Source organism: Plasmopara halstedii (assembly GCF_900000015.1).
Source record: "Plasmopara halstedii genome assembly, contig: Scaffold_2386, whole genome shotgun sequence".
Classification (NCBI taxonomy): Eukaryota; Oomycota; class Peronosporomycetes; order Peronosporales; family Peronosporaceae; genus Plasmopara; species Plasmopara halstedii.
In genome coordinates, this window is record NW_020189293.1 from 1,723,730 (window position 1) to 1,740,168 (window position 16,439).

The following is a 16,439-nucleotide window of genomic DNA, read 5'->3' on the forward strand; positions in this document are numbered from 1 at the left end:
CAAGTGAAACCACTATCGCAAGTAGACATCCATCATAGATTTGCTTTGACTCCAGCCACATTGTAACAAAATATATTTTTTTAACTTAGTTTGTTCTTCCTGAAGATTAGAACAGGGTTGATGTACTGTGGATGTCAAGGTGGTAATAAAGATCATAAACATGAATGAAACGATATCATTGATGATGAAAAAGAAGTGCATGGAGGAAGAGATGGAAGAACCGCTGCCCACCTTAAGCGAAGAAGCCTGTGCAATCTGGAATATGAGCTGGTTAGTCAGTGTAACGACATTTTGCAGAATATCGCTCGCAACGGTATCAACTATGTTCTTGGGTCATTTAGGGTCAAAGACGCTTGCGGCAAGTGCGCTAGCGAGTGTGTGGACGAGCGGCGTACAGATGATCATATTTGGCTTTGCCATTTCAGTGTGTACGCTTTGTGGCCAGGCCTATGGGGCCAGAAATTATGCACTTGTTGGTGTCTGGCTTCAGCTAGCTTTGATTTTTATCACGTTGCTATCAATTCCAGTCATGATTTCATTCTTTTACGTGGATATTGTCTTGAGGTTGGTGACAGATGATGTCGAAGTTCTGGTGCTTGCAGACAGATATGCTCGCTACTTGACGCCAACAGTTCTACCCCAGGCAATTTACTGTGCGCTACGGCAATACCTGCAATCGCAAGAGATCATGGAACCCCCTGCAGTTATCGGTGTTGCCAGCGTTGGTGTATCCCTGATCACCAATTATGTGTTTATCTACGGCTGTGGTCCCTTTCCAGCATTGGGTTTTATCGGAGCTCCCATTGCGCAGAGTGTGTCGTCCAGTTTTCAACCGATCGCACTTGTAATATATGCCTTCTGGTACAAGGGCCACCACCGTAAAACTTGGGCGGGATTCGATCTTACAGCCTGTATGCAATGGGAGCGCGTGCGTACTTTTGTTACTTTATCGGTGGGAATGACAATCAATCAGGCTCTTGATGAATGGGTGTACAATGTGATTTCAGCGTTGGCAGGCACATTGGGCTCGATCACATTAGCAGCAAATAGCGTCTTGTTCAGCCTCTGGGGTCTTACGTTCGGAGTCTACTGGGGTTTTGGCTTGCCGATGCAAGTGCGTTCGGCGAACTTTTTAGGTGCGAACCGCCCCGCAGCCGCAAAGCAGACACTCTACGTAAGTACGCTGCTAGGAGGTATCACAACCTTTGTGTGCGCTTTTCTTACGTATATATTTCGAGCTTCAATCATAGGATTCTTCACAAATGACCCTATTGTGACTGCAGACATCAATAGTGTCATGCCTATATTTTGTTGTGCAGTCTTCTTGTCTGGATTGCATATTATCATGTCTGCTGTTGTCGAAGCTATGTCAATGGCGGCGACATTGGTTGCCATCACGACGGCTGGATCCTGGCTCACTATGTTACCCATCTCGTATTTATTGGGCCTGTATTGGAACTGTGGACTTCAAGGTTTATGGTGGGGTGCTATCTGTGGCGAGATCGTCAAGCTTGGTCTTATGGTGCTAACATTATGGCGTATTGATTGGTATGAAATGGCACGTCGCGCTGTACGACAGTCGGAAGGCATTACAATCGAGGTAAAGCCATCGTGTCATACTCCGGTGCGTCCTGTCTTCTCGACGGTATCACAACGCATCTATAGCTTACCAAGCGACCGGGTAAATCTCTATGGATCAATTTGCGCTACAAACACTTCCGCATTGACTTAAGTCATGTATGTGCAAAAACATTGTTAAGTTTGAGTAAGAAAGTTGTCGAGCTTCTACCAATCCTCACCCAGTATTTTTCAGAGTATCAGTAATTTTGTTCTGAATTTGTTTCAGGGGTTAAGTGTTCAACCACACTCTCAAGGCAGTGTATGCTCGATACCGGATGCACATATTTCCATACGCTAAATCTGAATTAGAAAAGGTTATGAATCCCCCAGTCTGTCGTACTTATAGGGGCTTAAGCTTAATATATGGCAGGATTTACAGTACGGACACGTGAGCCGTATCTTTACTTTATCGGGATATCGTGTTGTTTGATGTTCGTTCAAGAGCTACTTGTCCAGCTGCATACTAACAGCGCCATCTGCTTTCGCACTTCTGTAACGGGTACGTGCTGCTTCACTATATACAAACTAAACGTTTCTATTCCGTGCCCAATTCAAATTTAAATCGTCTCTCCGTCACTTGTGCACATCATTAGGCAAGAGTAGTTGGAGCTCACGCATGGCTCAATCCACCCGACTCGATGGCAGCCATTGTCGCTTATCTGCTGATGCTCGACGGGCTAGACACCGCGACCGCATGCAGCGCCAGCGACTGGCCGAGAAAAAGAATATAATGGACAAGCGCGCAGAGGCTGAGCGCCTTACGCGCGAGCTGGAGCACGCCATCCAGCATTTCTGTACAAAATTACAGAAACAAACAAATGTGGACGCACAGATTGTCAAATCGTGCGTGATTAGTAGAAAGTATGAACTTCAATTGTTAGACTCGAAGCTGAAGGAGAGCGCGATTAAGTGTACTACACTCAGACACATGCAGCAACGTTACCTAAGTCTTGTGCTGCAGCAAAGCATAATTACTGAGGAGAATAGACGATTGATCAAGAGACACCGTGAGTGGGAACTTTTTATCAGATTGCTAAGAGCGGAGAACGAGCGCCTGCCTACTCCACACACCCTTAACATGGATAAGCTGCTTGTACAACATGAACGGGGTGGTCGCTGGGTTGTCTTTTCTCAAGATGAACCAGCCATTTTTTACCAGCCAATAGCGCGAAAAACATGCCTTGAACTCGCATGTAAAGGCTACCAGCGCATGCAGGAAATGTTGCGTGGACCGGGAGCAAAGAAATTGTACAACGAAGCGTTCGGCTGGAAAGTGTATTTCTCAACGCATAGAGACGATTCGAATCAACTGCGAATGCAGCACCGATTCAATAAGAAAATCAGCGCTATTGGTGCCAATGGAGATCGAATTACAGGTGATACACTAGCGAAAGCAACTTGGGAGATTATTACCACGCCAAAACTGTACGCACAGATATATCGCTGTCCCATGGCGTCCAAGGTGTTACAAAATGTGGACGCACATACAAGTGTCATAATGCGAACATCATCTGATGGCTTCGCAGCGTGCAAACGATTCGTGTGTTTGGTCGTCCAGGTTCAAGATTGTGTGAAGGATGAGACTCCCGGCAACTGGATGAGCCAGACAAGACGTCGGGTAACGATCTTGACTTTAATTCTTGATCCCGACACGTGTTTTCCTCACGCGAGTACCCACGCGACGGTAGAGTGGGTGCGTGAAGGTGTGAGTTATCTGTCATTTACAGAAATTGATGATGAAAACAGCGTTGAGATTGAGGATGGCGGACTCACGAATGTGGATAACAGAACAGCTTCGTGTACGGGTCTGCCATTTGCTATAATGAATTTAGGTGAGCCGTTGGTACGATGGGAGCAGCTTGTTACCCTCACTCGTACACTGTCGATTTATTAAAAGTAGTTCGTCTTTTTGTACCTTCTTGTGTATACAACGTACTGAACAGAGAATTGTACTAATATAGTGACGGCTTTTCACTAATCGTCTTCACATAAATTTTGCCAATAATGACTCCGTGCACGAATTTGAGACAATCTAATAACACGCCTACGTCGATGGATACTTAGCATACGACGCAACACTGCCGGGTCTTTAGGTTGCATCTTAAACTATTTTATGACTACTGTTCTACCGTATTATATGGCACTTTTGATTACATTTGTGTGTTTTTGATATTGTGATAAAAAGCTATCACTGAATAAATTATGTTGTCGCGGCTACAAAGGTGCCACTTTTTGATTTATCTATTAGTCGTTTCATGACGACTTTGCACGATATGCAGCTTCGCACAATCATGCAGATTCTGAGACACTGTACCGATATATGGAGAAATAAATGTAATCACGCCCAGCTGATGTTATTCTTGCAAGGATTGGCATATGAAATCTGACAGGTAGCACCGGGTTCTGCGACATACAAATTTTTTTGATCACACCCTCTGAAAGCTTGGTCTTGCGACAGGTACATTAATGCGCATTGTGAAATATTAAATTACTGATGTCAAAAACAGTGAGAGCTATTTTAACTTCTTTTTCACGACTTCCAAGACTCAAGATTGTTTCATTCTTCATTTTATTTCAACGAGCAGCTAACAAATAATATTCAATGGAGATTTTTCGTCTACTCAATGGACCTGTGTATGACTCAGAGATTCAAAAGCGAGTCAGAAAAGGTTCAAGTCTCAGCACGGATGTCAAGAATAGGCGAAAGAGGAGATCATCCCTTAAGCGACTTCGAGATAAAAACCAGCGAGATATCGACAGTTCGCTACTATTGAATCTCACCTTAGACGTAAATAATCTGCGTCAGCAGGTGCACGATTGTATTATGTTTAAAACCATTCGCGAGATGCGCTTGCTTGTAGCTAGAGAGCAGTTTCAGGCACGGTCCCTACGTTTGGTCGACAACTTTTTCCACATTTTTCGACACGGCCACCCTGGAACATTCTCAGCTACTGAAGAGAGTTTCTTGTCAATGATTATACCCGAAAATCTTGTCGTTAGAGGGCATCGTAGATCAAGAGTAGAGTTCTTGGAGCTATGGCGGCAATACAAGCAATTATTTAAAGTGTGATGTGTTCGAGCATACTCTGTAAGGGTCGTGAACAGTGAATCTGGAAACTGCTTGATCGAGTGGATTGGAGAATTTGAAGGACAGGTAACAGCTACTGCACTAGAACAAGTGTTTCCAAACTCGTGCAAGGATAACGCTTTGGTTAAGCTAGTGCTAGGTCGCCGATTCATATGTCCAACCCAGACTCTGTTAAGCTTCGATGTATATGGTCGGATGATGCATTATAATGGGAACAGTAGCGTATTTGACGCCATGAGCAAGCTTCTTAATTATAACTATTTTCGAATAGTGACTTTGATGGCGAATGCCGCGATCAGTGATTGCGGTATGCTTGTTTCGGCTAATGAGTACACCCGCCAAAATCATGACATTTTTTAATCCAATCAAAAAGATTCTATGAAAATTGGCGTGTCTTCTGCGAGCACGTTCTCATCCCGAAGCTCAATAAATTTCATCTTGTCGTGATTGAGAGTTTAAGGTCTGAAAACCTCTCACTTTCGATGGTTAAAGTGCGAATGCGGTCTGGTTGCTATATCGTGCTATAGATATCGAGCTTCAGATCTCATTCACTAAAAAGCGTCGAAGAATGTACTCAAGTCAAAAACACGATAAATTGAATATGCAACATTGGATCTAAAATCGTGCATGATAAACTGAGCAATCAGTATTTTGGTGAGCATAGCTCACTGTGGAATGTACAGAGCGGATTCGACAGCAGCAAGAACTCTTGCGGAATGCAAGATTAAATTTGCAAATTCGTGTGAATTTCATTGACGCAATACATCAATTGAGCCTTCTTGCCTTAAATTGCGTATATCTTGTTTGATAGCTGGCAAGGGTGGACTTCATAAGTCGTTTTAATTCAAAAGGCAGATTTATATTCACCAAAAATTCGCCTTGCCATGACTTATGATAAGTTTACAAAATCTCAATAACCTCACCTTCGTCAGGCACTGAAACTGCTCTTTTACTCTCTGCCGGTTGATGGTTGCTAGCTGGTCTGAAACGAGTCTCGTCATCGGAGTCTGTAAGCTCAATACAGTCGCTGTTGCTTCCGACTGATACCTCACCATTGACTGCAGTCGTCGCAGAAATTAGAGTTCTAGTGCAAGAATCTCCGGCGTTTAAAGCTGTATCAGCGCCCTCAGTGGATATTATGTTTGCGCTCGATTTAACATCAAGTAAATGCACTCCTGACTCCTTGGCAATTTCATTACGTAGCCAGGCCTCATCATGCAATTCCACATCTTGTGGAAGCTTGTTGAGCTTAAGCCACTTCAAAGTTTCAGCCTTGTCCATCGCACTTACAATATCAGTCAGCTGGGAATCCACCTCGATAGCCAAGGTAGCACCACACTTTTCTGCCTTTCTTCTAAGGTCCTGACAACCCTTAATACCTCGTCGCAAGACCAGCAAATGCCTATCACTCAGCTTCATACTTACGCGATCTTGTTGGGGCATGTTTGTTTGTATATTGTTTTGCCGATGCGCCAGCTCTCCAAGCCATTGATTCAAGTTTCTTCCAGTACTGTGATGCGAAAGCTGTTCAAAACGGTTTTGGTTACCACCAAATCGAGCAGCAGTCGGGTCAGCTGAAATGACTCCTGGTACAAGGGTTCGAGCTGGGTCACTTCCAGCTGAAACATATGCATATGTCGATGATGGAAACGACCCAGACAAAGGCATCAAAAAACCAGGTATTCGCTGCATTCCTGAATAAGTATAGGCTGGCAACTGGGAAGGGGGAACTGCTCCCGAAGTTGGAACGGGCTGCTTACAAAAATTACATTCAATCGACGACGGCACAGGTACGTTTGTAGTTGAGCTTGGGTAAATCTCGTTCAATGCATGGCATCTGTCGCAGGACTTTAACAACAACCCTTCGCGGCTAATACGGTGAATTCCTCCTTCACGCAATTTCCGCACCGCTTTAAAGTACTCATGGGTTTCCAGAACCTCTCTCTGCTCAGCAAGGGAACATTGCTGATCCAGATCCTCTTCAAACATAGTATCTTGCTCGAACCAATCAATAATGCATCTCCTGTCAGCTATCATGCCAGTTGAAGTAGTCTTTCCAACTTTACTATCAGGAACAATTGCAGTAGAATCTTGATGCCACAATTCCGACAAGATACTCCTGAGAACATCATCTTCTTGAGGAATTGCTTTGTATTCCTTATCGGCTACCAAACCTTGGGCATGAACCAGCGATTTTTCGAAATCATTAACACTGAAGTATTGTTGAAGTTCCGAGGTCATGTACCTCCTTTCGGTTGTCATCTCATCCACAATACGTTTGGCCACTCCCTCTTTACGAATTTGCAAGTCGTACACCTTTTTTTCCATCGTTCCCATCGTCACAAATCGGTACACAAATACCGGTTTCGTTTGGCCAAAACGATATGAGCGACACATTGACTGAGCATCGTTACATGGGTTCCAACAGACGTCAAAAATAACAATCCGGTTGCCGGCGCAAAGATTTATTCCTTCTCCACCAGCTTTCGTTGAAATCATGATAAGATCGATATCCTCATCTAAATCGTTGAATTGCGCAATTTGGCGAAATCGGTCTTGCTGGGTCGTACTCCCATCAATCCGCAAGTAATGGAGACGCTTTGCGCGCCGACGCTGATATCTATTGTGTTTCGAAATCATCGATCCAATCGTGTCCAGCGTAGAAATACTCTGCGTAAAAAGTATCACACGATCACCGATATTCTGGCACGCTGAAAGAAGGTTCATCAATATCATCATTTTGCCGCTAGCTTCAAGTTGATGGGGCACATACTTCTCCATAAATTTTCGGGCAAATTTTAAGCGATGCTCCTTTTTCACTCTTGGAACTGTACTTGGTGCGTCCAGCGCTCTTGCCTTGCCTTGGTTGTCATCATCGTCATCAACATTATTTATTCGTGGTGGGCTAAACACTTTTGCAAGTGGACCAGTACCACGGTGATGGGGCTCAAGCATAAGCACATCGTCATATGGATCACTTCCATCGACGCCATCCTCATTAAAAAGGTTTGATACGGCTCGTCGATTTTTTTTCTTACTAGATTCAATGCGCTCCTCTTCTTCCAAACGATTGTATGTCTCAAAGATGACGTCGGGGTGGTTCGAAATCGCTAGCGCAATGTGATAGCCACCAAGCACGTCCACCGTATCAGGGCCGCCGCGCACTGGTACACCATGAATGAGAAATTCGCGGTACAATTGCGCTTGAGCATCGGTCAGTTTGCACATTAGTACATATTCCTTCTTAGGTGGTAGCTGTTCAAAGAGATATCGCTGATCTCTACGTAATACCAGCGACTTGAGCTCTTGGGATAAAATAAAAGCGCGTCGTCGAGCCAGCCGCAGGTCAGCAGCAGAGCTATCAATACACTGTCCATTTTTGATGGGGGCAACAAATCGATTTTTGAACTCGTCTAGTGAGCCCAAATAATTAGGACGCGCAAAGTTGACCATAGTCCAGTATTCTTCCAAATGATTCTGCAGAGGGTATCCGGTGAGTATAATGCGTCGAGTCGTCTTAACATGGGCCAGTGCCTTTACCAGCTTAGATTTATAATTACGGACTCGATGACCCTCATCCAACACTATTAAATCTGGGCCCGGGTCACAGAAGCACTTGTAAATCTTTTTAATCATATGTGCGACCTTTTGATTGCTTGTTGAAATTTTTTCCTCACCACTTGACTGAAGTACAAGAAGCCGATACAATTCGTAGCCCGTAATCAGTAATCCCCCGCACCTGTGCCACTGCTTAACGACATTAAGTCGATCAACAATCTTCTTTTCACGACTAGACTCTAAGGTAAACAGCCCAAGACGTCGCGTTTCTTTCTTGCCTAGCCACTTAACCACCTCTGCTTCCCAGTTTCGAACACAAATTGTTGGGGCTAAAATAAGCACATGCTTATGTCTCTGTCTCAAATTACCACAGCTATCTAGCGTCGTCTTCGTCAAGAACGCCTGCACCGTCGTTATTACCTGCAGCGACTTCCCGAGACCCATAAAGTCGGCCAAGACACAACCAAAACCTTGCGGTTCCTCAGCGACATGGCCCCAAAGAAATCTAGCGCCGATTATTTGATGGGGCTTAAGCTTGTCCACAATATCCTTGTATACAAAGATCGGGGCGTCTTCTGTGCCTTCTTTGCCTGTCGGCAACGTACCATCTGTTAACGTGGGATTAAGAACCAACAACTTTGCTTTCTCGTGCGGTACAGCAAGCTGATCCTCCGACAAGTTAGAAAAGCTGCCCAAAATGGCGTCAATTCTCTTCGCGCGCTTAGCCTCTTCCTCTCGAGCTTTGCGGGTATTAAGTTCCAAATCCTTATCGTCCATCACGTCTGCAATCTTGCGACGGCGGTTGCGACGCTCTGAGCCCTCTGACTGCTTGGTTTTGCGCTTCCCGCCCACTTTTTTCTCGTTGCAACTACTCCGACGTACTATTCTTCGTGGCCGAAAGAATGAGTGGGTAGATTCATCACTACTTTCGTCGTCAACTTCTCTAGAGTCGTCACACTCAATGTCATCGCTTTCATCCTCCTTGTCCACATATGACGCTTCTGGGTCCCAATCAGCATCAAATTCATCATCACTGCTGCGGTGTATGGCGATTGCATCCTGCTCGTCATCCGTGAGGATATCAAATTCCTCAGCTGACGACATTTCGCCGTGCTTGGTACTTGGAGCGGAATGAACTATTTACCGCACTCGCACTGGGAAACGACCAACACTCTGAAATCCCTACTTATCTCAGATGAAACATATAATTCCTAGTCAAACTGTATTTCACCAATTAAATTGAGTGTTGAATTTTTATTTGAAGCTACAGTACAAATTCGTAGAGAACCCCTTGTGTTGGTGTGTCTGCTGGGTCACTCCGGTTAGAATCACTTCTGGCAGGCGATGAGGCGTCTGCCTTTTCTAACGTATCGGACAATGCAATCTTGTTCGCGTCGCTGAGAGAATTCACTTCAGGTAAACTGCTCTGTCTTTCATTCGTGTTCTCATGGTTGTCATCTCTACTGCTATTATCTGTTTCTGATCCATCACCTGCATTCTCGCTCGTCGACTTGCTATCGCTTGCCCCGTCTTTCGAGCTCGAGACAGGCGATGTTCCATCCTCACTCTGTGTCTCCTTTACTTGTTGCTCCCAGACTGCTGCACTCGTAGCCATGAACGCCTGATTCGCTGCTAAAGCACGTACGTTACGCTCCCGTGTAAGCATTAGCTGGCGATAATATGCCTGGACATGCGCTTGTTGTCGACGACGTTCTTCTAGAGCCGTCAGACGTTCTTGTATGATTCGAGGATCCATGATGCCACCCCGAAGTGGAAATTTACTTGGGTCTTCGCTGTCAGTGTTCCTACTGCTGACGAGAGAAACTTGTTGTTGGTAGTAATACTGCTGTAATTGTCGCTGATATTCCTCTGCAGCTGCAAGCTCTGCATTAGCCACAGTCATCGCGTTTATATCTGATTTGATAGCGCTTGTAGATTGGTCGACTGTCAAGGTTTCGACTGCTGGATCTTGTAGCGATTGCTGAAAACTCGTCTTGCTCAATTTCATCTGCTCAATTTGCTGTTTCTGTTGCATGCGTAGCCGAAAGATTGCGGCAAGTTTTTCGCGCGTGGCGTTGCCCAATCCTCTGTATTGTGATTGAGGTGAGAACTGAGTAATAGCTTCAGGTTCAATATCTTGCTTATGTTTCTTTCTGTGCACTGAACGTTGAGCGACTTGACAATTAACGGCATCACCAGCATCTTGAGCCTCTCGCTTTCGTTTTGCTCCATCTAAATTCTCGTTCTCAGCACTACAACAATTTGTTGTCTTCCTTTCATTCGCGTGTTTCTGCGTTCGATTGTCATTCGCTCCTTCCACATCAGATTCATCGTGCAACGAATCAATCTCAACGTCCAGTACTAAGTCTGCTGTCTCACTCCCATTCTTACGTTCACTGTCTTCGTCAATAGTCCCCACTGCAACTCGAACGCGTCTTGGCGTCCTTCGTCCAGGAGACGGCACCACTTTTTTGACACCACGTGGTGATTTTGTCGGTAGCTTTTTAGTTACCTTCGCAATTTTCGGGCTCCTTCTTCCTAATCGGGTGACTAGATTTTGGTCTTCTTTTTCATCAACCACCACCTCTTGACTGTAATTTTTTTGCCTAACTCTTTTCATAGTATCTTGTGGTGTATGTCGTGATATTGGTGACTGAGCAGCCCATTTCTTTCGTGATTTCTTACTTCGACACTTCGCACTTTGACGGTGTGTAGCTATATCATCTTTTGTCGCGAAGAGCGACGTATTGCCATTCCAACTCATCTTATGCCTCTTTACTACATCGCAACGGCTGCCGTGTGCTTTTACCTTGTTCAAATCAACCCACGCATCAAACCTTGCGTTCCAGCCCATGTAATGAACATATAAAAGTTGTTTCTCCGGATCCAACTCAAGAATTCTGGCCTCTGTATACTGATCTCCACGGTCATGTACGTCCACCATACGCTGATAACCATGGAACTTGGTCATTCCGACATCACATATGTTCTCTTTCTTTTTTGTTCTCTTCATCTCTGTGATCTCCTTTACTCGCCGTTGATTACAACTTTTGTTCTTCTCGTGACCCCCACCCTCCATCTTCCTCGATGATGTTTTAAGCGTTGGTCTGCGAGCAGTCGGCCCCGACGAATCAGCTAACACCTCACCGATCTTGGCACTGGCACGAACGGCAGCACGTCGCCTTAAAGTCGGTTGGGAGACAAAGGGTATTTCCTTTCTCTTCTTCTCGACCACAGGCTCTGAGGACATTGTGGAGCGTAGAAGTTTCCTCGTCAGATACATGATTGGTCGTAAAAGATTATACGAGCTGCGTATGAGAGCAAATAGTGTCTTACGCAATGCCTACAGTCGCGAGCTCTATATTCAGTCTGTCCGTCACTGTGTGAAAGCTATACTGGGCGATATTTCTGCCATGAAAGGTCGCAAGATCTTTTCGGACTTTCCTATGGATAATACTGATACTTTATCGGTGAAACATTCGCTCTATCGGTATCTCGACAAGAATTAGAGCGTGAAAGAATCTAGTAGTTGAAGTCTAAAATTTGAACGCAAAAGCGACATCGCGTACTTTGCGCGTTTACAAAGGGTAGGATCGTCGATATCAGATAGTAAGAATATTTGTCTGCAAGCACTATCGCTTTGCAATCGTCGTTCTCGAGCCTTAAGCTACATCCACGAGAAAAACGTGACGGGAATCAATAGCAATGTGATGGAAGTCAGAGCTAGACGTCAACAAATGCATAAGCTCGGGCCCCATTGGCGGCACAACATTTCCTGATCTGCCATGATAGAACTGGGAATGCGATCGGATTTAACCAAAACAAAGTTTGATGTGTTCGCATGTGAGCGAGGTGATCCTTCATACCTTTCTCCTCCGAACAGCAGTAGCGATTGCGTTTATGACCTGTTATCTTTGTTTATTATCTTCAACTTCCGCTGACTGGGGGCTGTATGCAGAACAAAGACAGATGATGAGCGTGAATCAGCGCAAAATTAGCTCAAACACTCACTGAACAATATCGGGCTCCGGGCGGACCCAGGTTGTAGGGATGGTCACTGTCTTAGATTTGTTGACTCGGAATCTACGAGCACGGCAAGTGTGCCAAATAGACTCGGGTACAGTAACCTACATTGAAATGATTGCATCAAGCTTTGACACAGGCATTAATGAGGGTCCTTGTTTACTACAAAGGTGAAGATTTGAATAATGCTGTATCCAGAGCTTGCGGTATCAAGAGGAAGCAAACGCCCTAGCCAGCAGATCCTCTATCTTTATGTGGGTGTGTGGTTTGGCGGTTAAAATATCTGAATCGCGATACGTTTTGTATCAGCGGTGAACTACAGGAAATGCACGCCAGTGGGCGGCGGTTCAAATATGATACAGAGTCTTTACCAGCTCTGATTTTAGTATATTTGACTCTGAGCACCTTGCGCAGAGAAATTTTAAGTTATGATGTCCAATCCTACCTAGCACAGATCATGATGGGCTCGAAGGCCGTCCACAGGAGCCCAAGCTGGAAGTCTTTTAAGTAGTACTTGCTCAAATTAAAAGTGTACGTAAATTTAGAGCTTATGTCACCTTTTGTAACTACATGTGAGTTTGAGGACCCGCTTGGGCAGAATTACATCGACACTTTTCTAGTTACGATTTGAAGCACCTTCTGTCTCTGTCTCCCCAGTGATAGAGGCAGAGTTTGCGCAGCACGCTCTCCGACAATGTTTCAAGTTCAAGACTTGGTCGGTAGTTGAAACAGTTGTCTCATGGTAGTAGGCGGGGAAATCAACAGCAAATTGGAATGATGAGACTCTGCCTCGACAGCCATACTGGACCTTTTAGTTCTCAAAGTCAAGTATCAGACGACGCTCTAGTATGACGTCTGTCTGTCTGATTGATTTTGACTTGTGAAGTTATTAGATGAGTGAGGCAACGTGACTTCCTTACTGAGCGCGCAAATTGAGTGTGAGATTAACCGGCTCTTTCTGCCAGCAATCAGTAGCTCAGGAGACTGTGAGTTTATTGAACCGCTACTGCTCCAAGCACAGACGGTACTCCTGAGTGACGGCGAGCAACATCAGATATAACAATATTATTGTTTACGTGACAAAGTCGGCAAAAGTCTTCACGACTCTGGCGCTAGCAGATGAGGACAATACAACTCGTTAGTCAGATCAAGGTCATTGATGACAAGTTGGATGTTGAGGTGAGTTTCGCGGTAGTTTGTCATAACATTTTAAGCCGAAGCGACGGTATTCTGTGCGGAGAATAGTTGGGGCATGGAGAGCGCCCGTCAGTCAACGGCTCTGGCTTTTTCCCTCCGCAATGGGGGTTCAGGGTAGGATTCAAGGAGTCACATAGACCGTATTCATCGGAAAACACGTGTGAATTGGTTCTAAGGTAGTCGGCCTCGAGGGTTGCGCTTTTCTCAGGGGATCGTCGAGTCATTTGTGTGTATATCAGAAAGAGTAAATAAAATGCAAGAATGTTTATATAAGTAGGCATCGTACGGTGCAATGGTTAGTGATATTCCAAGCGGAGTGGGTGCTTATTAAGCGTTCACTTTTGCGTAATGCCTTTTTTGTACCGACATAATAAATGTGATTAGTTGAGGATGTGACGAAGCACGTGCTGTACTGTTACGTATTGTGGTACTGTGTACGTAGACATCACGCTTCTATACAATTGTGCACAATCGGATGTTTCAAGGTACTGGTATTGATGGGGGCGATTGGACATCACAAAGGATGGATCCGTGGAATACGTGGATATTAGCACCGCGTCATATAATGCATTAGTTATATTTTTAAAAATAATATTAATATATCTAATCTGATAAATATATCCCTCGCAATGGGTAGATCAAATAGATAACTAGACAATTTTAGGCTCTCGATTTCTGAGTGTACGAAACCATCCTCTTTGCGCTGTTCAACTCGGACTCATTGAGCTTAATTTTTCTCTGGGCAAGACGCACGGCAATACCGTCGCACATAATCTTCCAGTCTCATGCAATGCGATGACTTCTTTTGTTGCATTAATGGTGATAACATTCTTTGACATCACCAGATTTTGCAAACAGCCTTGTCAACCGCTCCAAGTTAATGTGAATATCCTCTAACTTATCGAGTAATGTAAAAAAACAATATCGCAGCTAAATCTTTCTCGAGTAAAGCTGAAACGGGATTACACGTACCCTGGTATGAAGGGGTGAATCACATAAGGTGGTGTAAACACACAATGGTGTGGATACACCTTGACAAGAAGTCAGTACGTGGCTAGACTGCCAGTAGTCATGCATTTTTACTATTTAATTTGGAGAGCCGAAAGATTTAGATGTAGGTGGCTTTACCGCGATTAAAACCAAGAGATACAGTTTGCATTTTGAAGGAAGAGTTTATCTGCCTTGTGTTAAGGTTATGGTTACTCTTGGCGCAAGCGAATTGCGATCCGCTACACTCGTACTGGTTCCAAGTATAGAACGTAAGGTCATCCACCTTAGCTTAGCTTCCTCTAAGCGAAAGGGCTACGGCAGCCAAGCTGCACATGGTAGCACAAATAGTCAATCTCCACCTGAGGATGGAGCAGATCTCCTATTTGTCCCAGGGCATGCAGGACGGGCTTAACAAGCTGATGTCTCTGTTGGGCCCTGAGGGAGTGGAGCACCTCGTTACGAAAGCGCGAATACGCTGAACCTTTCAAGAAGGATGCGCACCCACCCGGTGTCTTATGTGGGCTTGCTTAAGCCGTACCGGGATCCAGCGCAAGTGAACGCGGAAGCGTTGACGCCAATACGGCGCCCGAAGGCGCTCGGCCACCCAGAATTAGCAACTGGCTCTGGTCATGGAGTGCAACAACTTCCGTTTCCGACGGCGCAAGGCGCTCCACCGTTGCAAGAAGTGACATATTCGCCTTCTCTGCGGCTAGAAGCCGCTCCGACAGAGCCCGTCAATCCTCAACGCAAGGCAGACGGTGCACAAAGTGCTCCAGACTCTCGAGGTCTTCTGCACAGCTGTATGCGACCTCGGAGAGATGCTTGGCAGAGTGCCGATGACGACGGACCTTGTCCTCGAATACTCGAAGTGAGCGCGAACAACCGGACGGCAATCGACCAGGTCGTCATCGTCCGACGCCGACCCTTCTCGATTAGAATGGTGGCGTCCACTATCACGTGGAACGTCTTGTGAACCGACTGTCGTCGACAGGGTCAAACCCAGTTTCTTGTGAAGTGGCGGGAAGACTTAGATCCTGAGAACTCGTGAGAGTTTGAGTTGCCAACTACCCAGACGTCGTAGACGCTTCTGATTAGAAGGATCATGACGCTACACATCGCCTTGCGCACCGTGCGTCTCGGCAGTTGTCCGGCAAGCCGGGGGACCATGAGCTGAGCTCGATGGCCTTGAGCTGCTGTGGTCGTAGACTCACCCGTGTGAAAAAGCACAGAGCTCGCAGGAGCGTTATGGATTGTTCCATACGACACAGGGCGACAAATACACAGGAAGTCGGCGTTGCGCCTTGAATTCGGCTAACTCGAGCCAAAGGTGGCTTTCCTCGCGCTCGTGCACTTCCATGTGGCCCCACTGTTAGGTAGACAGTGAAGAAAGCTCCCGGTGCCGCAGCTCCCATCGCTCAAAGAGCTCTTCGTCATCTGCAGCGATTTTGTCATGGGCGAGCACCGCAGATATCGTCCGCATTCCGGGTACAGAAGCGCCTCCTCTTTGAGCGCATAATCGAGCGCGGTATCTATCTACTGTGATTTCCTGGGGTACCAAGAAGCGATCTCGGAGAGCTTTTTCGTTGGTCAAACTTAGCTTGCGTAGTAGCCGGAGGCCCGACCACGTAGACGCACAAAGATCGAGTGATCGCGTCCTTCGCTTCAGTGGCGGGATCTGGGACCGACAGTGGATGCGCGTGCATAGCCACCATGCGGGCAGCCTCTAGTTGCTGCTCCTGCGCCTCGTTGAGACGATTGGTTATGGTACTACTTTCCGGGAAGTCGAGAGTCGGAAAACAGACACGGTATCCGCAAGGTTCGAGCAGGGCTCACGTCACACCGCTGGTGCACCTCGCCCGCCTCCTCTTCCTTTCCTGGGCAAGGAGTATCCGACTCGTAATCAACTTCCTTCAAATCCTCGACGAGGTAATCCGTCGCCCGTGGCGGGCGCGGTGTGCGGTGA

General features: G+C 45.9%; 4 protein-coding genes across 4 annotated transcripts; 2 read left to right on the forward strand and 2 right to left on the reverse strand.

Moving 5' to 3' along the window:
- Positions 1–160: 160 nt before the first annotated feature.
- PHALS_03810 (Uncharacterized membrane protein, predicted efflux pump) lies at positions 161–3,201 on the forward strand (the record flags this gene model as incomplete). Its single annotated transcript, XM_024718096.1, has 8 exons — positions 161–270; positions 342–424; positions 495–1,077; positions 1,137–1,174; positions 1,251–1,624; positions 2,077–2,119; positions 2,214–3,045; positions 3,147–3,201. 8 exons carry the CDS (start codon positions 161–163, stop codon positions 3,199–3,201), a joined length of 2,118 nt encoding a protein of 705 aa, XP_024583529.1.
- A 955-nt stretch (positions 3,202–4,156) lies between these two features.
- PHALS_14969 (uncharacterized protein) lies at positions 4,157–5,605 on the forward strand. Its single transcript, XM_036407148.1, has one exon. The coding sequence runs from the start codon at positions 4,223–4,225 to the stop codon at positions 4,688–4,690; it is 468 nt and encodes a 155-aa protein (XP_036263402.1). The 5' UTR covers positions 4,157–4,222; the 3' UTR covers positions 4,691–5,605.
- Positions 5,606–5,608: 3 nt separating this feature from the next.
- Positions 5,609–9,370, reverse strand: PHALS_03811 (transcriptional regulator atrx; the record flags this gene model as incomplete). Its single annotated transcript, XM_024718098.1, has 1 exon — positions 5,609–9,370. The coding sequence occupies one exon, from the start codon at positions 9,368–9,370 to the stop codon at positions 5,609–5,611; it is 3,762 nt and encodes a 1,253-aa protein (XP_024583531.1).
- Positions 9,371–9,530: 160 nt separating this feature from the next.
- On the reverse strand, positions 9,531–11,516 carry PHALS_03812 (RNA binding activity-knot of a chromodomain; the record flags this gene model as incomplete). The annotated part of the gene is made up of 1 exon (XM_024718099.1): positions 9,531–11,516. The coding sequence occupies one exon, from the start codon at positions 11,514–11,516 to the stop codon at positions 9,531–9,533; it is 1,986 nt and encodes a 661-aa protein (XP_024583532.1).
- Between the last annotated feature and the right edge of the window lie 4,923 nt (positions 11,517–16,439).